Source organism: Schistocerca gregaria, chromosome 11, assembly GCF_023897955.1.
Source record: "Schistocerca gregaria isolate iqSchGreg1 chromosome 11, iqSchGreg1.2, whole genome shotgun sequence".
NCBI lineage: Eukaryota > Metazoa > Arthropoda > Insecta > Orthoptera > Acrididae > Schistocerca > Schistocerca gregaria.
The window spans coordinates 92,488,192-92,505,468 of record NC_064930.1 but is presented as its reverse complement, the minus strand read 5'-3'; the positions used below and the strand labels follow the sequence as shown (position 1 = coordinate 92,505,468).

Sequence of the window (17,277 nt, the reverse complement as noted above, 5' to 3'; positions counted from 1 at the left end):
GTTTTAAAAGCTGACAGTCGAGAGTTTCGTATTAAGTTATTACAAAGAGACATAATGCACAATCTTAATAATATGACGAAATTCAAATATTTTGTTCTTCAGATACAGACATGTACTCGATGTCATTTGAAAATAGGGTAATATGAGGTCAAAATCACTCATGATTTCCAATGAAATTCTGTTACAACTGTGGTTATATTCTTCCATTACCAAGTCACATTTCAAATCTGGGTTATCACACGACCATAAATTTTTTGTTTCTTTTGGGTGGAAAATGCTGACGTGTTCAGTTCTCATAAGTGAGAAAAATTGACGTTTATATTATTAAGAGCTTGTCTTGTGCTCTCACTATTCAGAAAATTCTATTAAACACAAATATTTTCTTGAACAACTAATGTATTTGTGATTGTAATGTGTCATTTTCTCATCTCTTAGATCCAAGTAAATGTTGCTCCCATTTATTTATAAGATGTAACACTTCAAGACAGGCACATCAGTACTCTCGTTGTGATATATTTAAGTTTTGTGAATTAGGATGAAAATGATATTGAAAGCATAGAGCACATAAATATTCAACCTAATGGACTCGTCACTGTGTGTAGTTTTGTTCATTCTGCAATTGTTTTGTACTAGTACGTAGAACACATCAGAATCATAGCCAAAAGGGTCAAACGTACTCCATTTTGACTGTATTTTGTAACTGGAGGAATTTGTACTGAAAAACTGTTCTGTATAGTGCTGAGTGTGTGTGAGTGTATATGTATATGTACGTTTTCTTGCGAGATGAAACAGCCGAGTGGAGGATATGAATGGGAGGTTCAGACGGTTCTGCGACTGTGTAGGCTGCAGATTCCTCTACTGCCGCCATCTGGTGGTTGTGTTTCGGGTTCCGCTGAATAGTGATAGGAAGATAGGGAGAGAGATTGAGAAAGAGAGAGAGAGAGAGAGAGAGAGAGAGAGAGAGAAAGAATATGTATACCTCTGCTACAGTTACTACATGTCAAAGTTCAGGTCTCATTTTTATAACAAGAAAATTTTCTATTATATTTAGGTCCAGGCACGTAATAAAGAAGTGAGCATCGATGGAGAACCTACTGCAGTGGAAGCTGTCACTTTAGAAGGGGGTATGATGATTTATTGCCACACTACTACAATACTTTTAATGACACTTATGATAATGTTGCTATTTATGGATAACTATTGACAGCCTATATTTTAGAATGTACATCTGAATGGAAGTTAAGCATACTGCTACTCTTTATGTGACATTTCTCATATGATGTATCAGTCCGACAGCAGCAATCGGCCCAGGGAGAAGCGGCAACAGGGAAGTAACCAATTCTGTGACTTTTACGAGTTCCTAATGAGTAACGAATTGTATAATTTCATCTGTATGCTTTGATAGTTTAGTTTCTTGAGTTTCTGCATGTTAATTTAATACCTGATAGACATGGTTCTTGCAGTGGAAAGTAAACCGATCTTGTGATATATTATAAGTTCATAATCAAGAACGAATTATTTAGCCCTACCAGAGTCTTCGGTATTTCGGTTTTTGAATCTCTGTGTATTATTGTAAGTTATTGGACACAGTTCTTGAGTTTTCGTCAGGGTCTACAGTAGAGTTCGGCAGCTTGCCTGTGCAGTGTAGTCTTCCATGGGCTGTAGTATGGACAGGGGCTGTGACTGTCGTGTGCAGATGCAAGCCAATTTGGTGGCACTTCACTCTCAGCTCCAGGCAGTAATGCCTTTGGTAACACAGCTTGAATCTGCAGCGGATGTGTACCATCGTTACGGGCAGGCTGCGGGAATCCAACGGATTTCCAGCACATCCAAGTCCTCCGATCGGTCCTCACTGGTGGCCCGTCCAGCTACTGGTCGCACTGAGGTTCACCTCTCACCAGTGGTCGAGTGAGAGGTCAGCTCAGGCCGTGGCAGTTGGTGAAAGAATCCCAGGGGGCCGCATGTAAGGCGTCCCCAGTCAGTCTAAAGACAGGTCTCTGCGGTTGACACTGTCGCTCAACCAGATGCAGTCACCTATCCTGTTTCGAAGGAAAGCTCTCAGCCAGCACGATCTGGACAATCCCAGTGGGTTGGATTACTGATAGTTGGGAATTTCAGTGTTAGGAGCGTTCTGGGGCCCCTTAGGGACATGGCTACCGAGAAGGGAGGGAAGCCAATGAGCACTCCATGTGAATTACAGGCGTAGTCACTCGAGAAGTGGAACGGGTCCTTCCGGATGCCATGAAGAGCACAGGGTGCAGCCAATTGCAGCTGGTGGCTCACATTGGTCCCAACGATGTGACTCGCTTTGGATCGTAACAGATTCCCTCTGATTTCGAGCAGCTAACAGCTTTCTTGCGAGATGAAAGCACGGCTGAGCGGAGGGTATGAATCAGAGGCTCACACGGTTCTGCGACCGTGTAGCCTGCAGATTCCTCGACTGCCGCCACCTGGCTCCAGTGTTTCGGGCTCTGCTGAAGAGCTCGCATGACCATTATACGTAGGAGGTGGCTACATGGGTAGCATGGGCTTTGTGGCGTGGACTGGGTGGGTTTTCAGGTTAGAGGGTCTCGAGATAACGCAAAAAAGGCTCCAGTCCCAAAGGGTGCAGGCGGAACACAGGAAGAACGTAGATACAGGGACCAACAGTATACCAGTTGTAAATCGTCGTACCCGTGTTGCGAGAGTATCGGAGCTCCAGACGCTAATACAAAGCACTGATTCTCCAATCGTTATGGCCACTGAAACCTGGAAAAAGCCGAAGATAAGATCAGGCGAAACCTAATGGTGTTCCGTAAGGATGGGTTAAACACAGTTGGCGGTGGCGTGTTTTTTGCGGTTAGAAGTAGTTTATCTTGTCACACAATTGAAATAGATAGTTCCTGTGACTTTAAAGTCAGTGCCGCCATTACACTGTTGTTTATTTACAGTGTTACGTTTACATGTACACAATCATGATTTTGGCTCCAAAGTGCTATTATCAAGTGTTTTCTGAAAGCAGGTTACACAATAACAGTGAAATACATAACAAGTGATATAACCGCGTAACAATCCAAAATTGTAATGCGTACTTACAAACGTTATAAATTGCCTAAGAAGGCATACTGTTATATTAAAATAGACTATTACACAAGCTGGCTAAGAGTGGATATTTCTGGCAGAGCTAACTGATTTGTTTCATTACTGATTACACCATCTCGACTGAATGACAGTTGGCTAAGTGTCAAATTGTCTTGGTCAAAGAAATTCCTGTTAGAAGCAGGTGACCACATTATTTTCTTTTTTTTTTTTAGTTTTTGGACTCAGTGTCCAGTAGGATAGGAGAGGTTAGGAACAATTTATTTTCTTTGGTGGTTGTTACATTTTTGCAGTACCTGTTTATCTTAGTGCACAGTGAAGTTGCCTGCTCATAAACATCAACAGTAACATACCTCGCGATAATATTTGCTGCATCCATAAATATAAAAGTCCAGCTAGTCATTTAAGTTGTTTAAAGTACATTTCGGTAGGACAATATACAGCTTTGTACGTGAAATTAACACGTGGCCAACTATACGTTGTGTAATTTTGATTCAATTCAGAATTATACAGTGCAGTGTAATTACTTATTCTACTCACTCATTAATTAACCAGTGAGGTTTGAAGCGATATGTATGGTGAACAAATCATCAGGCATACAAATCCTGTTACATGTGTCAGAACATTACTTTGGAATAAGTGCAAATAACACAGGAGTCCCAAAAACTAAAAGAAAATGCTCACCTGCTTATAACAGGAATTCCTTTGACCAAGACAATTTGACACTTAGCCAACTGTCATTCAGTCAAGATGGAGTACTCAGGAATGAAAAAAATGCTCTGTCAAAAATATCGTCTCTTAGACAATGTGTCTAATAGTGTATTTTAATACGACAATATGCCATCTCAGGCAGTATATAACTCTTGCAGGTAAGCATTACAAATAAGGATTGTTATAGAGATATATCACTTGTTATGTATTTCACTGTTGTTGTCTAACCTGCTTTCAGAAAATACTTGATAATGGCGCTTTGAAGCAGAAATCTTGATTGTGTAAGTGTAAATGTAACACTGTAGATAAACAACCGTTTAACGGCGGTACTGACTTTACAGAAATACATTTTGACTGTGGCCCCACATTATTAAAAAACAAAGAAGAAGAAAGTTCCTTTGAGTTAGTATGGGCAGAGGTCGTTGTTGGTAACCGGAATAAAATAATAATTGGTCCCCTTTTCCAACTTACCGATTGAGATGATTCAATAACCGAACAGTTAAAAAAAACTTGGGTTTGATATCAAATATGTGCTCACACAGCTATAGTTGGTGGTGATTTGTAATTCCCATCGATATTTTGGCGAAAATACATGTTTATACTCGTAGGTACGCATAAAACATCATCTGAAACTTTACTAAACGCGTTGTCTGAAAACTATTTCGAGCAGTTAGTTTATGAGCCCACGCGAGTAGTAAACGGTTGTGAAAACGCACTTGACCTCTTAGCAACAAATAATCCTGAGTTAATAACGAGCATCAAAGCCGATTCAGGGATTAGTGAACCCAGGGAAGTCGCAGCGAGATTCAATATTGTAATCCCGAAATCCTCGAAAAACAAACGAAAATATACCTATTCAAAAATGAGCAGATAAAAATTCACTTCACGTATTCCCAAGAGACAATCTCCACTCCTTCCAGATTAATAATATACGTGTAGACCAGATGTGGAATAAATTCAAAGAAATAGTATCGGCAGCATTTGAGAGGTTTATACTAAATAAACGAACAAACGACGGAGCTGATCCTCCTTGCTACACAAAACGGGTTAGAACACTGTTGCAGAAACAATGAAAAAACATGCCAAAATTAAACGGACCAAAAATTTCCAAGAGTGGCGATCTCTTACAGAGCTAGGAAGTTAGCGTGGACTTTAACGGGAGATGCTTATAATACTTTCCACAACGAAACTTCTTCTCGAGACGTGGTAGAAAATTCAAAGGGGTATGTGAAGTCTGCTAGCGGCAAGACACAATCAATGCCTTCATTGCGGAATAGCAATGGAAATACTGTCGGCAACAGTGCTGCCAAAGCAGAAATACTAAACACAGCTTTCCGAAATTCCTTCACCGATGAAAACAAAGTAAATATTCCAGAATTCGAATCAATAAAAGTTGACAACACGAGTAACAGTGCACCAACTTAAATCACTTAACAAAAGCAAGTCTTCCGGTCCAAACTGTTTACCAGTTATGTTTCCTTCAGAATATACTGACGCAAGAGCTCCACTCTTAACAACAGACGAAATATCCGTACCCAAAGGCTGGAAAGTGGCACAGGTCACACCAGTAGTCAAGAATTGCTGTGGGAGTGATCCAGTAAACTGCAGACCGTATCATTAACGTCGTTATGCAGAAGGGTTTTGGAACACGTATTGAAATTGCGTGCTTACGGAATATCATCACAGTTATGCGACTATATTCTTGATTTCCTGTCAGATGCGTCACAGTTCATAGTAACTGACGCTAAGTCATCGAGTAAAACAGAAGTAGTTTATGGCGTTCCCCAACTTTGTGTTACAGTCCCTTTGCCATTCCTTATCTATAAAAACGATTTGGGAGACAGTCCGAGCAGCCGTCTTAGGTTGTTTGCAGAGATTCTGATGTTTATCGACTAATAAAATGATCAGGAGATCAAAAGAAATTGCAAAACAATTTAGAAAATATGTCGGCACCGTGCAAACATTTGCAATGGATCCTAAATAATGAAAAGCGTGAGGCAATTTACGTGGGAGCTAAAAGGAATCCGTTAACCTTCGGCAGTCCAATCTGAAGGCCGTAAATTCAACCAAATACCTAGGAACTCCAATTACGATCAACTTAAATTGGAAGGAACACACATAAAATATTACGGGGATGGCTAACCAAAGACTGTTTCACTGCTATAAAAATGAGAAAGTGCAACAGACCTACTAAAAGAGACTCACTACACTACGCTTGTCCGTCCTTTTTTTAGAATATTGTTGCGCAGTGTGGGATCCCTACCAGATCGGACTGACGGAGTACATCGAGAAACTTCTAAGAAGGGCAGTACGTTTCGTATTATCGAGAAACAGGGGAGAGTCACTGAAATGATACAGGATTAAGGTGGACATCATTGAAACACAGGAGTTTTTCGTTCTGGAGGAATCTTTTCACGAAATTTCAGTAACCAACTTTCTCCTCCAAGTGCGAAAATATCTTGTTGACGCCGACCTACATCGGGAGAAGCGACCACCGTCATAAAAAAGGGAACATCAGAGCTCTCACGGAAAGACGTAGATGTACATTTATTCCGTATACAGTTCGAAATCAGAATAATTGTGAATGTGGTTCCATGAACCCTGTGCCAGGCACTTAAATGTGATTTGCAGAGTATCCATGTAGATGCAGATGTAGATGTAAAAGCGGAGGAAATAATCTGTGTAGACATACTAATTCCTGCAACATAATTTTCTATCAGACAGCCAATATTTGGCTTTCGGTCCTATTTCTCACACAATACTTTCTGAACATCTTCGTGAAATGTCTAAAACAGAGCTGAACCAGACCAGTAGCCCAGGTCAGATAATCTCTCTTTCATTTAAACAATGCCTACCATCTGCATCTACACACATCCTCTGCAAACCACGGTGAAGTGCGAGATAGAGGGTACATACTGCTGTACCACTTATGAGAGATTCTTGTCTTCCTATTGGCATACGAAGCACAACACAGTTATTTCTTAAATGCCGCTTCTCGCTGTAAGGTATCGGTGCAGAGGAGCAGGAACTGAACTGTCACGTTTGACGTCACTTATTACTGCATTAAATACCAGAGTGATAAAACGTTCCGAAAACAAAAGTTACATAAAAAATATTTGTTTCATATGAACACTTATTTCTGATGAAAGATTATTAGTAAGCGCACCAGATTTTCTCTTAATCATTTACTTAGTATTCTGAGTACTTTTCTCAGGTATAAAGGTCACATATTACGCCATTCGTCACGCTATCTTCAACTCCCCTAAACATAATCCAAAGATGTCCAAAGACACAGTCGTAGCATTATGCATCCTGACGAAACCTAGTTACAAATTTTGGAAAACTAAGGAATAAAAGAAAAGCCCTTCAGGTCAGGAATATATAAATCCCACAGATTGGTAATGGACATGATGCTAACGGTTTACCCACACTCATGATCCAATATTACAATATACTTTTCGCACGAATTTCCGTTTATAACATTTATATAAGTGCATATAACATTTATATAAATGCATCAAATAGATCAATATAGTAGAAGCAAATTAGAGTCGTTTTATCAAGAAATAGTAACAGTTAATACAAGCTTAATTAATAGGAAATAAGTACAGTTGAACACTAGTTTGAGGGCAAGGAAATTTCACAGACATCTCAAACAACTTTCTCTTACTGCGGAAGGTACCATACGATTACACACACATCAAAAAAAGTTTCGCATCACCTCAGTTCCCAGAACTCCTGAATGCAGACGTTGACTGTAGGCATTGTATCACAGACACAGTCCCTTTTACTGTTCAGAGATGTTACTGAACACACCCAAAGAAGTAAACAACCATGCATGAGAAGTGCCTATTAGTCAGAGGGGGTCCAACAGCCAACCAGTTCCAGTCATTCCACCAGGAAGGACGTACATGGCTCGTGTTTTCTGAATTTCAACCATGCCTAGATGGTTAATACCTAGATTCGATCACGTCCGCATTGTTACTTTGTCCCAGGAAGGGCTCTCAGCAAGGGAAGTGTCCAATCGCCTCGGAGTGAACCAAAGCGATGTTGTTCGGACATGGAGGAGATACAGAGAGACAGGAACTGTAGATGGCATGCCTCGCCCAGTCCACTGAAGGGCTCCTACTGCAGTGGATGACCGCTGCCTACGGATTATGCCTCGGAGCAACGCAGCAACCTGCAATCGGCATTGAATATTTCACAGCCGCCACGGAGCGTACATACTGTTTTGAGAAATAATAGCTCTGTTGTTATTTTCTAGTCAATTATTAGTCTGTTGAATAATGCTCTTCATGCAGCCACAGGACGTCGTGCAAAATGGGTTGCATGACGCACAACTTCACCGCCGGTTTCCAAGGCGAGGTCCATCTTTGAACCACGACCCCACGCAGCGCGGTACAGACGGGCCCAAGAACATGCCGAATAGACCGCTGTCGTCACGTTCTCTTCACCGATGAGTGTCGCGTAAGTCTTCAACCAGACAATCGTCGGACACGTGTTTGGAGGCAATCCTGTCAGGCTGAAGGCCTTAGGCACACTGTCCAGAGAGGGCGGCAATGAGGAGGTTCCCTGCTATTTTGGGATGGCAATATGTGGGGCTGACTTACACCGCTGGTGATCACGGAAGCCGCCGTAACGGGCTGCACGATATGTGAATGGCATCCTCCGATTGCTAGTGCAAGCATTTCGGCAGCATACTGGCGAGGCATTCGAGTTCATGGACGACAATTCGCGCCCCCATCGTGCACATCTTGTGAATGACTTCCTTCAGGATTACGACATCGCCCGACTATAGTGGCCAGCGTGTTCTTCAGACATGAACCCTGTCGATTATGCCTGGGATGCTTGGGGAAGATTGAAAAGAGCTGTTTATGGACGATGTGGCCCACCACCCACTCTGAGGGATCTATGCCGAATCGCCGTTGAGGAGTGGGACAATTTGGACCAACAACGCCTTGGTGAACTTGTGGACAGTTCGAATACAGGCAAGCATTAATGCAAGAGGACGTGCTACTGGGTGTTAGAGGTACCGGTGTGTACAGCAGTCTGGACCACCACCTCTGAAGGCCTCTCTGTACGGTGGTACAACATCCAATCTGTGGCTTTCATGCGCAAAGCGAAGGGTACAAATGTGGTCTATGTTGGTCTCTATTCCAATTTTCTGTGCAGGTTCCGGAATTCACAGAACCGAGGTGATGCAAAACTTGTTTTGATATGTGTGTATTCGCAAATAGATCGTGCTGAATTCAAGTGTTCATGAAATTCTCTCTCAATGTTCCTTCCTTACAGTTTCTTCCCTTCTTCATTTGTTTAGTTTCTCACTTTAATAGAGAATTTAGCATAACCCACAGATGCTACAAGACTGGAACCCAGTGACCTGCACAGTGAATCGAGAGTTGCCCATGAGATCATGTGAAATTAAAAAGCAAAGTCGCGCTATGTTTAACTAATTGACTATTTGAATTAAACAGAGATGGCCTAAGTGATCATGAAATATGGGTATCTCAGCTCACGTAGAAATATTGGGCAAGGTTTCTCTCATGTTACTAAACGGAACTAAAAGTCACTACAACAATCTGATTTTTTTCTAGGTGAATCAGTTTGTTTCTAGTCACTGAAATACCAATATAAATAATTATAAAAGTGCAAAATGATGCAAAAACATAAATGACAGATATGAGCACACGTTGGCGAATTTGAGCTTGAAAGATATGAAAATTGCACAGTTTATTGATAGCCTGAAGACAAGACCCATAAAATTACGAATGTGCACTGATTCTCTCAGTTAAGCACATACCAGAAGCAGCTACTTGGTGCTAATAATTAATTCAGAAGAACAAAACTCTGACTTGAAACAAATGACTTTGCAGTCCCTTCGTGACGATATACACGTTGGGCCCGTGCCTACAACTTTGCTGCTACTCGGGTTCACGAGATGACGTCGCTAAAAGTTTTTTTTAAGTCCAGCTCCAGCCTCAGTGATCAGCCCTTCCACAAATTGTAGCTGCCCTGTCGGTGCCAGAATCCCAGAGCCAGTCACAGTGTACATTCCGAGTTCCGCCCAACGAAAAGTTTATAACAACTGCAGTAACGTTCCTCCTCGTAACGAAACTGCTGTGGTTAACCAGTTCTGCTCAGGACACTCCTACAGTGGTGCAGCAGACACAAGTGCACTCGTGTTATATGCGTGTTTTCGTGTTTCGTCCAATAGAAACGTCCACATGCCAGACTCATGTGTCTCCGCCGCTGCTACACAGTTAACTGTTGCGAGCCAATCATAGGCTTCCTTACAACATTTAAGCATCTACATCTGTGACGTCGTTTGACTCCCAATGTGTGTCTCCCACACTGAGTGCGTCGTGTTCTTCTCCTGCTCTCATAGACCTTAAACGTTGTAGGCACTCCCTCTTGGTCTGCCGTTCCCACGTCTGTTGAGAAAACACCACTCTGTTCCTGGCGTATATCTGACTGACAGCTTGCTGTCACCAGAAACATTTTCATTGTCTGCGCCCACCCCAGATTTCTTCTTCATTCACTGAATCCCCAAGTTGCAGGAGAACTCTAAAACGACCCGTTACCATACATAATTACGGGAGATTACTACTTAGACATGCAATCATTGCCATTAGATTACTTCCATAAAGCGCTCATAACAGCTTTGTAAAAACTGTTGCATAACATCACCCTTTCCTCGTTTTTAAAGTGGGTCACAATGCTTTTGCAACATCCTGAAGAATTGATATTTCCTTAAGAATCTCATACACTGAAGGATGCCTTGTTGCACAAATCCACTCATTCTCCAGGTCAATTGAATGAATATTTGTGAGAAATTCACATCTACTATATTTTAATCCTGATCATTCTTACTTTTAGACATTATACTTATCTTATATGGATATGGTGTCTGTTCTTTCAGACATGTCCGAAAGAACAAACACCAGATCCATATAAGTATATAGTTCTGGAAATACCGGTCATCCCCTTCTTCCTCTTCTGTTCGAATGCACACACATTACTTCAACTCTTACGGGACTAGAGTGCCTTCCACAAGTAATGGGTGTGTGGGGTAGGGACACTATGAATGTAGCGTGTGGACATATAAGGTGAGAATATGGGTCTCACGGAGGCGTGCGCAAGGTAGTCTCTGCAGTCGCCCTATCTTCTGTGCCCTCGGAGGCTCAGATGGGTAGAGCGTCAGCAATGTAAGCAGGGCATACTGGGTTCGAGTCCCGGTTGGTACACACATTTCCACCTGTCTCCGTTGATAAACAGGGTGTAAATTTTAAGTTGACAAACCAGACTAGCTCGAAAAATAAGTTTCACACGAAAATAATGTGTAGAATCCAATGTTGATTATTTTCGAGGGGGCCATCTGCTGGTGCTAAAATTAGCCCGCTACCCCAGCCCATGGGGATGGGGCGAGAGGCAGCTTTAAAATTTCAAACAGTAACCCCCATTTTTCATTGCAGAATCACATTCTACATAAATAACTATGTACATTTTGTCTGAAGCATTTGTTTTGATTCTTGGTAGCTGGCGCCGCAATTAAAAAAAAAATCGTGTTCTCATTTTTGCGTGTTTATAAAAGTCAAACCAAATATTTGGGTCACCATTTGTAAAACTGTAATTCGTCTCTCTCAAACCCTACCCTATTGGGAGAAAGGGAGAGTTCTTGTACTAGCGAATCAAAATCTACGAGTAACGAGTATTTTTCATTTATCCGTAACATTTGACACAAAAAAAGAGAACATGGATTTTTTTGAATTACAGCGCGAACTACCAAGAATCAAAACAAATGTTTAATACAAAATGCACTTAGTTTATTTATGAAGAATCTGCAATAATAAATGGGGGTTCCCACTTGAAATTTTAAAGTTGCATCCTACCCTAAGCCCACGGAGGCTGGGATGGAGGGTTAATTTTAGCACCAGCAGATGTCCCCCTCGAAAATAATCAACTCTGGATTCTACACATTCTATGTGTGATGTTTATTTTTCGATTTATTCTACTTTGGCAACTTAAAATTTACACCATGTGTATCAACGCCCATCAGCAGCTGAAGGTATTAATGTATAATTCTAATTTCATTATACTTATCAACAATATTTATAATAAACACACTATATATCAAACACACTTAAATACAGAGTGTCCTTTGAACATACATGCACACAGAAAACAACATTTGTCTTAAAAATATTGGAAAATTCATCTATAATATCATTTCTGAGACTGTGTGATAAAATTTGAGTGCAAGTTTGTGAAACATTGTAGCTGGTGTGATATTTTAAGCACACAAAATATAACACTAACATGTTCAGCACAGATTACAATTATTTACAGATAAAACAAACATGCAGTAAACTATTGTAAGTTTACAGAGCTGTACAACTTGCAACACCGCTGACAATGCAGTTCAAGATTTGTCTGATGTGTAGGCAGTTCATATAAACCCGTTTACAAATGTCTCAGAATGAGCCTGTAGGCCAGTCGCTGTAAATACATTCATAGAGAAGCACATACACGCTCTCGCAAAAAAATTAAATATGTCCCTGTAAAGAAAGAAAATCATCAAGGAAAAACAAAATGATAAGCTTCTTTATTTCAGAGCAAATATACATGCACTGTTCAACACATGAATAGCTTTGACTCAGAGTTCGATATGAGAAACAACGAGATTATGGATCGAATAATGTTCGCAGAGTTTTGTGGAAGCACGACACGATTTATGAATTTATATTAACGTTTACTTTGTTTGACTGGTCAGAGAATACAGTTTTGGTCATAGGACTATGTAATAATATTGTTCATGTCCGTAGCCTACATGCAATAAACATTGTTCTTCTCTGTACCCGCCAGCCGGTGTGGCCGAGGGGTTCTAGGCGCTTCAGTCTGGAACCGCGTGACCGCTACGGTCGCAGGTTCGAATCCTGCCTCGGGCATGGATGTGTGAGCTGTCCTTTGGTTAGTTAGGTGTAAGTAGTTCTAAGTTCTAGGGGACTGATGTCCTCAGATGTTAAGTCCCATAGTGCTCAGAGCCATTTCATTTCTCTCCACCCCTTTCAGTGTACACCCTTGTAGTGTCAATGACTGCCAGACCTGTTGGATGATCAGAATCCTAATTACACCACTAAACAAACGTACATTGTCTTTACGACTGTTCCGTGAGGACTGATGCTGTAGTGAGTTGCCTTAATGTTCATCATCTCATGCACAAGCGAATAGAATAAAATTATTAATGTTTAAAACATGTATGCAGTCATACTTGTGTCGCTTGTAGAGCATATTATGTGTACAACAATGTAAAAGTGCAAGGTAAATGTTGCACACGATATTCATGGCTTAATGAAGCTGTATAATCTTGTGTGGGTAACTCGACTGACAACTCAAACGTTCCCTCTGTACCTTGTTGTCACTTTGCATTTTCCAAGAATGATTACTACATCGTGATCTGTTGGCATATAACTGCCAATTAGCGTCACTGGGTACAAATAGCTTTTGTACTCAGCTGCGACGCCAATTACTGCTTCTGTACAGCCGGATTTAAACCTGTGATGTGGCACACACCGTCACGGTTGGGCGTCCTTGACAGCTGCAACCCAGCAGTCTACAGCTAGAGTAAAAAAATCGATGTTGGTCCAGTTTAGACTTGTTCTGCGGACCTTGCATCGCGCATTCTCCGACAGCCAAAGAGCGTTCAGTAATGTTTTGAGTGCTCTTCTCCGAATGCTGTACCTAATGCGGGCGTTAAACATGATAGCAGCGAGTCGTTTTGCGGATTTTTATTCCAACTTCTTGCGGATTGTCATCGTTGGAGGTGGTGTTAAGTGATAGACTCCACAGCAGCAAGGGAGAGACATAATTAGTACGATATACGCTTTCTTCAAAGAGCTAGCACGCACGTCAGTGCACCGCAACTGTCGCTTGGAATCGTCAACAACCCAATCCTCGTGCGTGCCCCGACATGGGCGAACCCGCATCGTTCGTGGATCGAACCACTGTGGTACATCCAAATAGAATCTTCCTCAGACGCTTCGTGTTTCCAGCATTGGCAGGTGATCTGAGGTCGCCTTTTCGCCTTTAGCAGGACGGTGAGCTGTGCTATCATCTTGTTCGCATTCCGTCGCTGGTGTGACATTTGTCCCTAAACAACGCTGCATTGTTGCACATTATAAATACAAGGCGCAAAATGAACAAAATGGCGCTGCAGTCGTCCTCGAATATTTCACAGCCGCCACGGAGTGTACATATTGTTTGGAGAAATACAGTTCTGTTGTTATTTTACGCCGAGTAAAAGTAACATTCTTCTCCGAGATACATTTATCTTTATGAGATTATCAACTTATCCGATCTACACAACTGGCCATTAAAATTACTAAACCAAGAGGAAACGCAGATGATAAACGGGTATTCATCGGACAAATATACTATTCTAGAACTGACATCTGATTACATTTTCACTCAATTTGGGTGCATAGAACAACCACCTCTGCCTGTAATAACGGCCTTGATACGCCTGGGCATTGACTCATACACAGCTTGGGTGGCGTGTACATGTACAGCTGCCCATGCATCTTCAACACGATACCACAGGTCATCAAGAGTAGTTACTGGCGTATTGTGACGAGCCAGTTGCTCGGCCACCATTGCCAGATGTTTTCAGTGTGGCCAGGGTAGCAGTCGAACATTTTCTGTATCCAACGCGGCCCGTACAGGACCTGCAACATGCGGTTGTGCATTATCCTGCTGAAATGTAGGGTTTTGAAGGGAGGGTAGAGCCACGGGTCGTAACGCATCTGAAATGTAACGTCCACTATTCAGAGTGCCGTCAATGCGAGCAACAGATGACCCAGACGTGTAACCAATGTCACCCCATACCACCACGCGGGGTGATACGACAGCATGGCAATGACGAATACACGCTTGAAATGGTTCAAATGGTTCTGAGCACTATGGGACTTAACATCTGAGGATATCAGTCCCCTACAACTTAGAACTACTTAAACCTAACTAACGTATGGACATCACATACATCCATGTCTGAGGCAGCATTCGAACCTGCGACTGCAGCAGTCGCACGGTTCCGGACTGAAGCGCCTAGAACCGCTCGGCCACCGCATCCGGTTACACGCATTCAATGTGTGTTCGTTGCGATGTCGCCAGACATGGATGTCACCATCGTGATGCTGTAAACAGAACATGGATTCATCCGAAAAAATGACTTTTTGCCATTCGTGCACCCAGGTTCGTCCTTGAGTACACCATCGCAAGCGCTCCTGTCTGTGATGCAGCGTCAACGGTAATTGCAGCCACGGTCTCCGAGCTGATAGTCCGTGCTGCTGCAAACGTCGTCGAACTGTTCGTGCAGATCGAGACGTGGCTGCACGATCCGTTACAACCGTGCGGATAAGATGCCTGTCATCTCTACTGCTAGTGATACGAGGCCGTTGGGATCCAGCACGGCGTTCCGTATTACCCTCGTGAACGCACCGATTGCATATTCTGCTAACAGTCTTTGGTTCTCGACGAACGCGAGTAGGAATGTCGCGATACGATAAACCGCAATCGCGGTAGGGTACAATCCGACCTTTATCAAAGTCGGAAACGTGATGGTACGCATTTCTGCTCCTTACACGATGCAACACAACAACGTTTCACCAGGCAACGCCGGTCAACTGCTGTTTGTGTATGAGAAATCGGTTGGAAACTTTCGTCATGTCAGCACGTCGTAGGTGTCGCCACCGGCGCCAGGCTTGTGTGAATGCTCTGAAAAGATAATCATTAGCATATCACAGCATCTTCTTCCTGTCAGTTAAATTTCGTCGCATCTGTAGCACATCATCTTCGTGGTGTAGAAATTTTAATTGCCAGTAGTGTATATTCGCTAATTGCTACCTCATTCCTGCGGCGTACGCAAATAAACTTTTGTCCCGCAAGATCATAGTGATAATTTCATGCGCCTTCAGTTTATTAACAAACTTGTCATCAATGGCACATCAGTGAATAATCTCAACTGATTGATATCCACGATCGAATTGTAGCATACTAATTACTTATTCTAACACTGGAAGTGCTTGAGTAAATGGCATTAATCATGTTGTTAGTTTTTATAGCGCGTAAATCCATTTTCTGTTGAGGTTTGTGTCACCCCTTTATGGAGCCCTCTCTGTTACCTTGGTCATGCAAAGAATGTAATATCTAGGCATGCACAGTAAGACTAACTACAGTGCACGCAGCATATTTGTTTGTATACTCCTTTCTTTGACCAGACATCCTATTAACTTTTGCGATTACACTCGTCACTCCTGTTCTTGGAATTGTGCTTGCACACTGGTGGTTATAGTAAATTATGATAGTTGTATACAACCCAAACATGCATCAGAGAGGGTAGAAAGGCAGACGTATACGCAACACTCTATAATTATCCTCGAGTCACTAAGTATATATTTCATAAACCTGTCTACCTGCCTGTGAACTCGCAACTTTACCTTTCACTCTCTTCAAATTGTATTACTCTTTACTTATTCGTTTCCTCTGCGGGCTGTAAGTCTCTGGTTCAAGTGGCTCTGAGCACTATGGGACTTAACATCTATGGTCATCAGTCCCCTAGAACTTGGAACTACTTAAACCTAAATAACCTAAGGACAACACACAACACCCAGCCATCACGAAGCAGAGAAAATCCCTGACCCCGCCGGGAATCGAACCCGGGAACCCGGGCGCGGGAAGCGAGAACGCTACCGCACGACCACGATATGCGGGCTGTAAGTCTCTTTTTCTATTACAGTTATACACGAGGCGCCAAAGAAACTGTTATACAGAGATATGTAAACAGGCAGAATACGGCGCTGTGGTCGGCATTGCCTGGTGCTACAGTGGAAGGCTATCAAGATTTAAGTGAGTCTGAACGTCGGCGCACGAGCGATGGGACACAGGTAGCGATGAAGTGAGGATTTTCCAGTACGATCATTTAACGAGTGTACCGCGAATATTAGGTTCCGCTAAAACATCAAATCTGCTACAGCGCTGCGGCCAGAAAAAGACCCTCCATGAATGAGGCGAACGAGAACTGAACACAACCGTTCAACATGACAGAAGTGTAATCCTCCCGCAAATTGCAGCATATTTCAGTGCTGCGCCATCAACAAATGTCAGCGTGCGAATCATTCAACGAAACATCACCAATATGGGCTTTCGGAGCCGAAGACTCACTCGATGACTGCACGACACAAAGCTTTACGCCTCGCCTGGTCCCGCCAACACTGCCATTGGACTGCTGATGACTGGAAAGATGTTGCCTGGTCGGACGAGGTCTCGTTTCAGATTGTATCTAACAGATGGACGTGTACGGGTGTGGAGACAATCCAATGAATCCACGGACCCTACATGTCAGTAGGGTGGAGGCTCTGTAATGGTGTGGGATGTATGCAGTTGAAGTGGTATGATACCCCTGATACGTCTAGATACGACAGGTGACACATACGG

The 17,277-nt window shown here is 42.5% G+C and overlaps 1 protein-coding gene across 1 annotated transcript in view; it reads left to right on the top strand.

Moving 5' to 3' along the window:
* The window catches only part of LOC126294954 (uncharacterized), a 607,599-nt gene that overhangs the window by 535,886 nt on the left and 54,436 nt on the right, over nt 1-17,277 (top strand). The window contains exon 22 of the mRNA XM_049987174.1: nt 1,052-1,124. Within this exon, the coding sequence (XP_049843131.1) occupies nt 1,052-1,124 (73 nt within the window). The remainder of the gene's footprint in view (nt 1-1,051; nt 1,125-17,277) is intronic.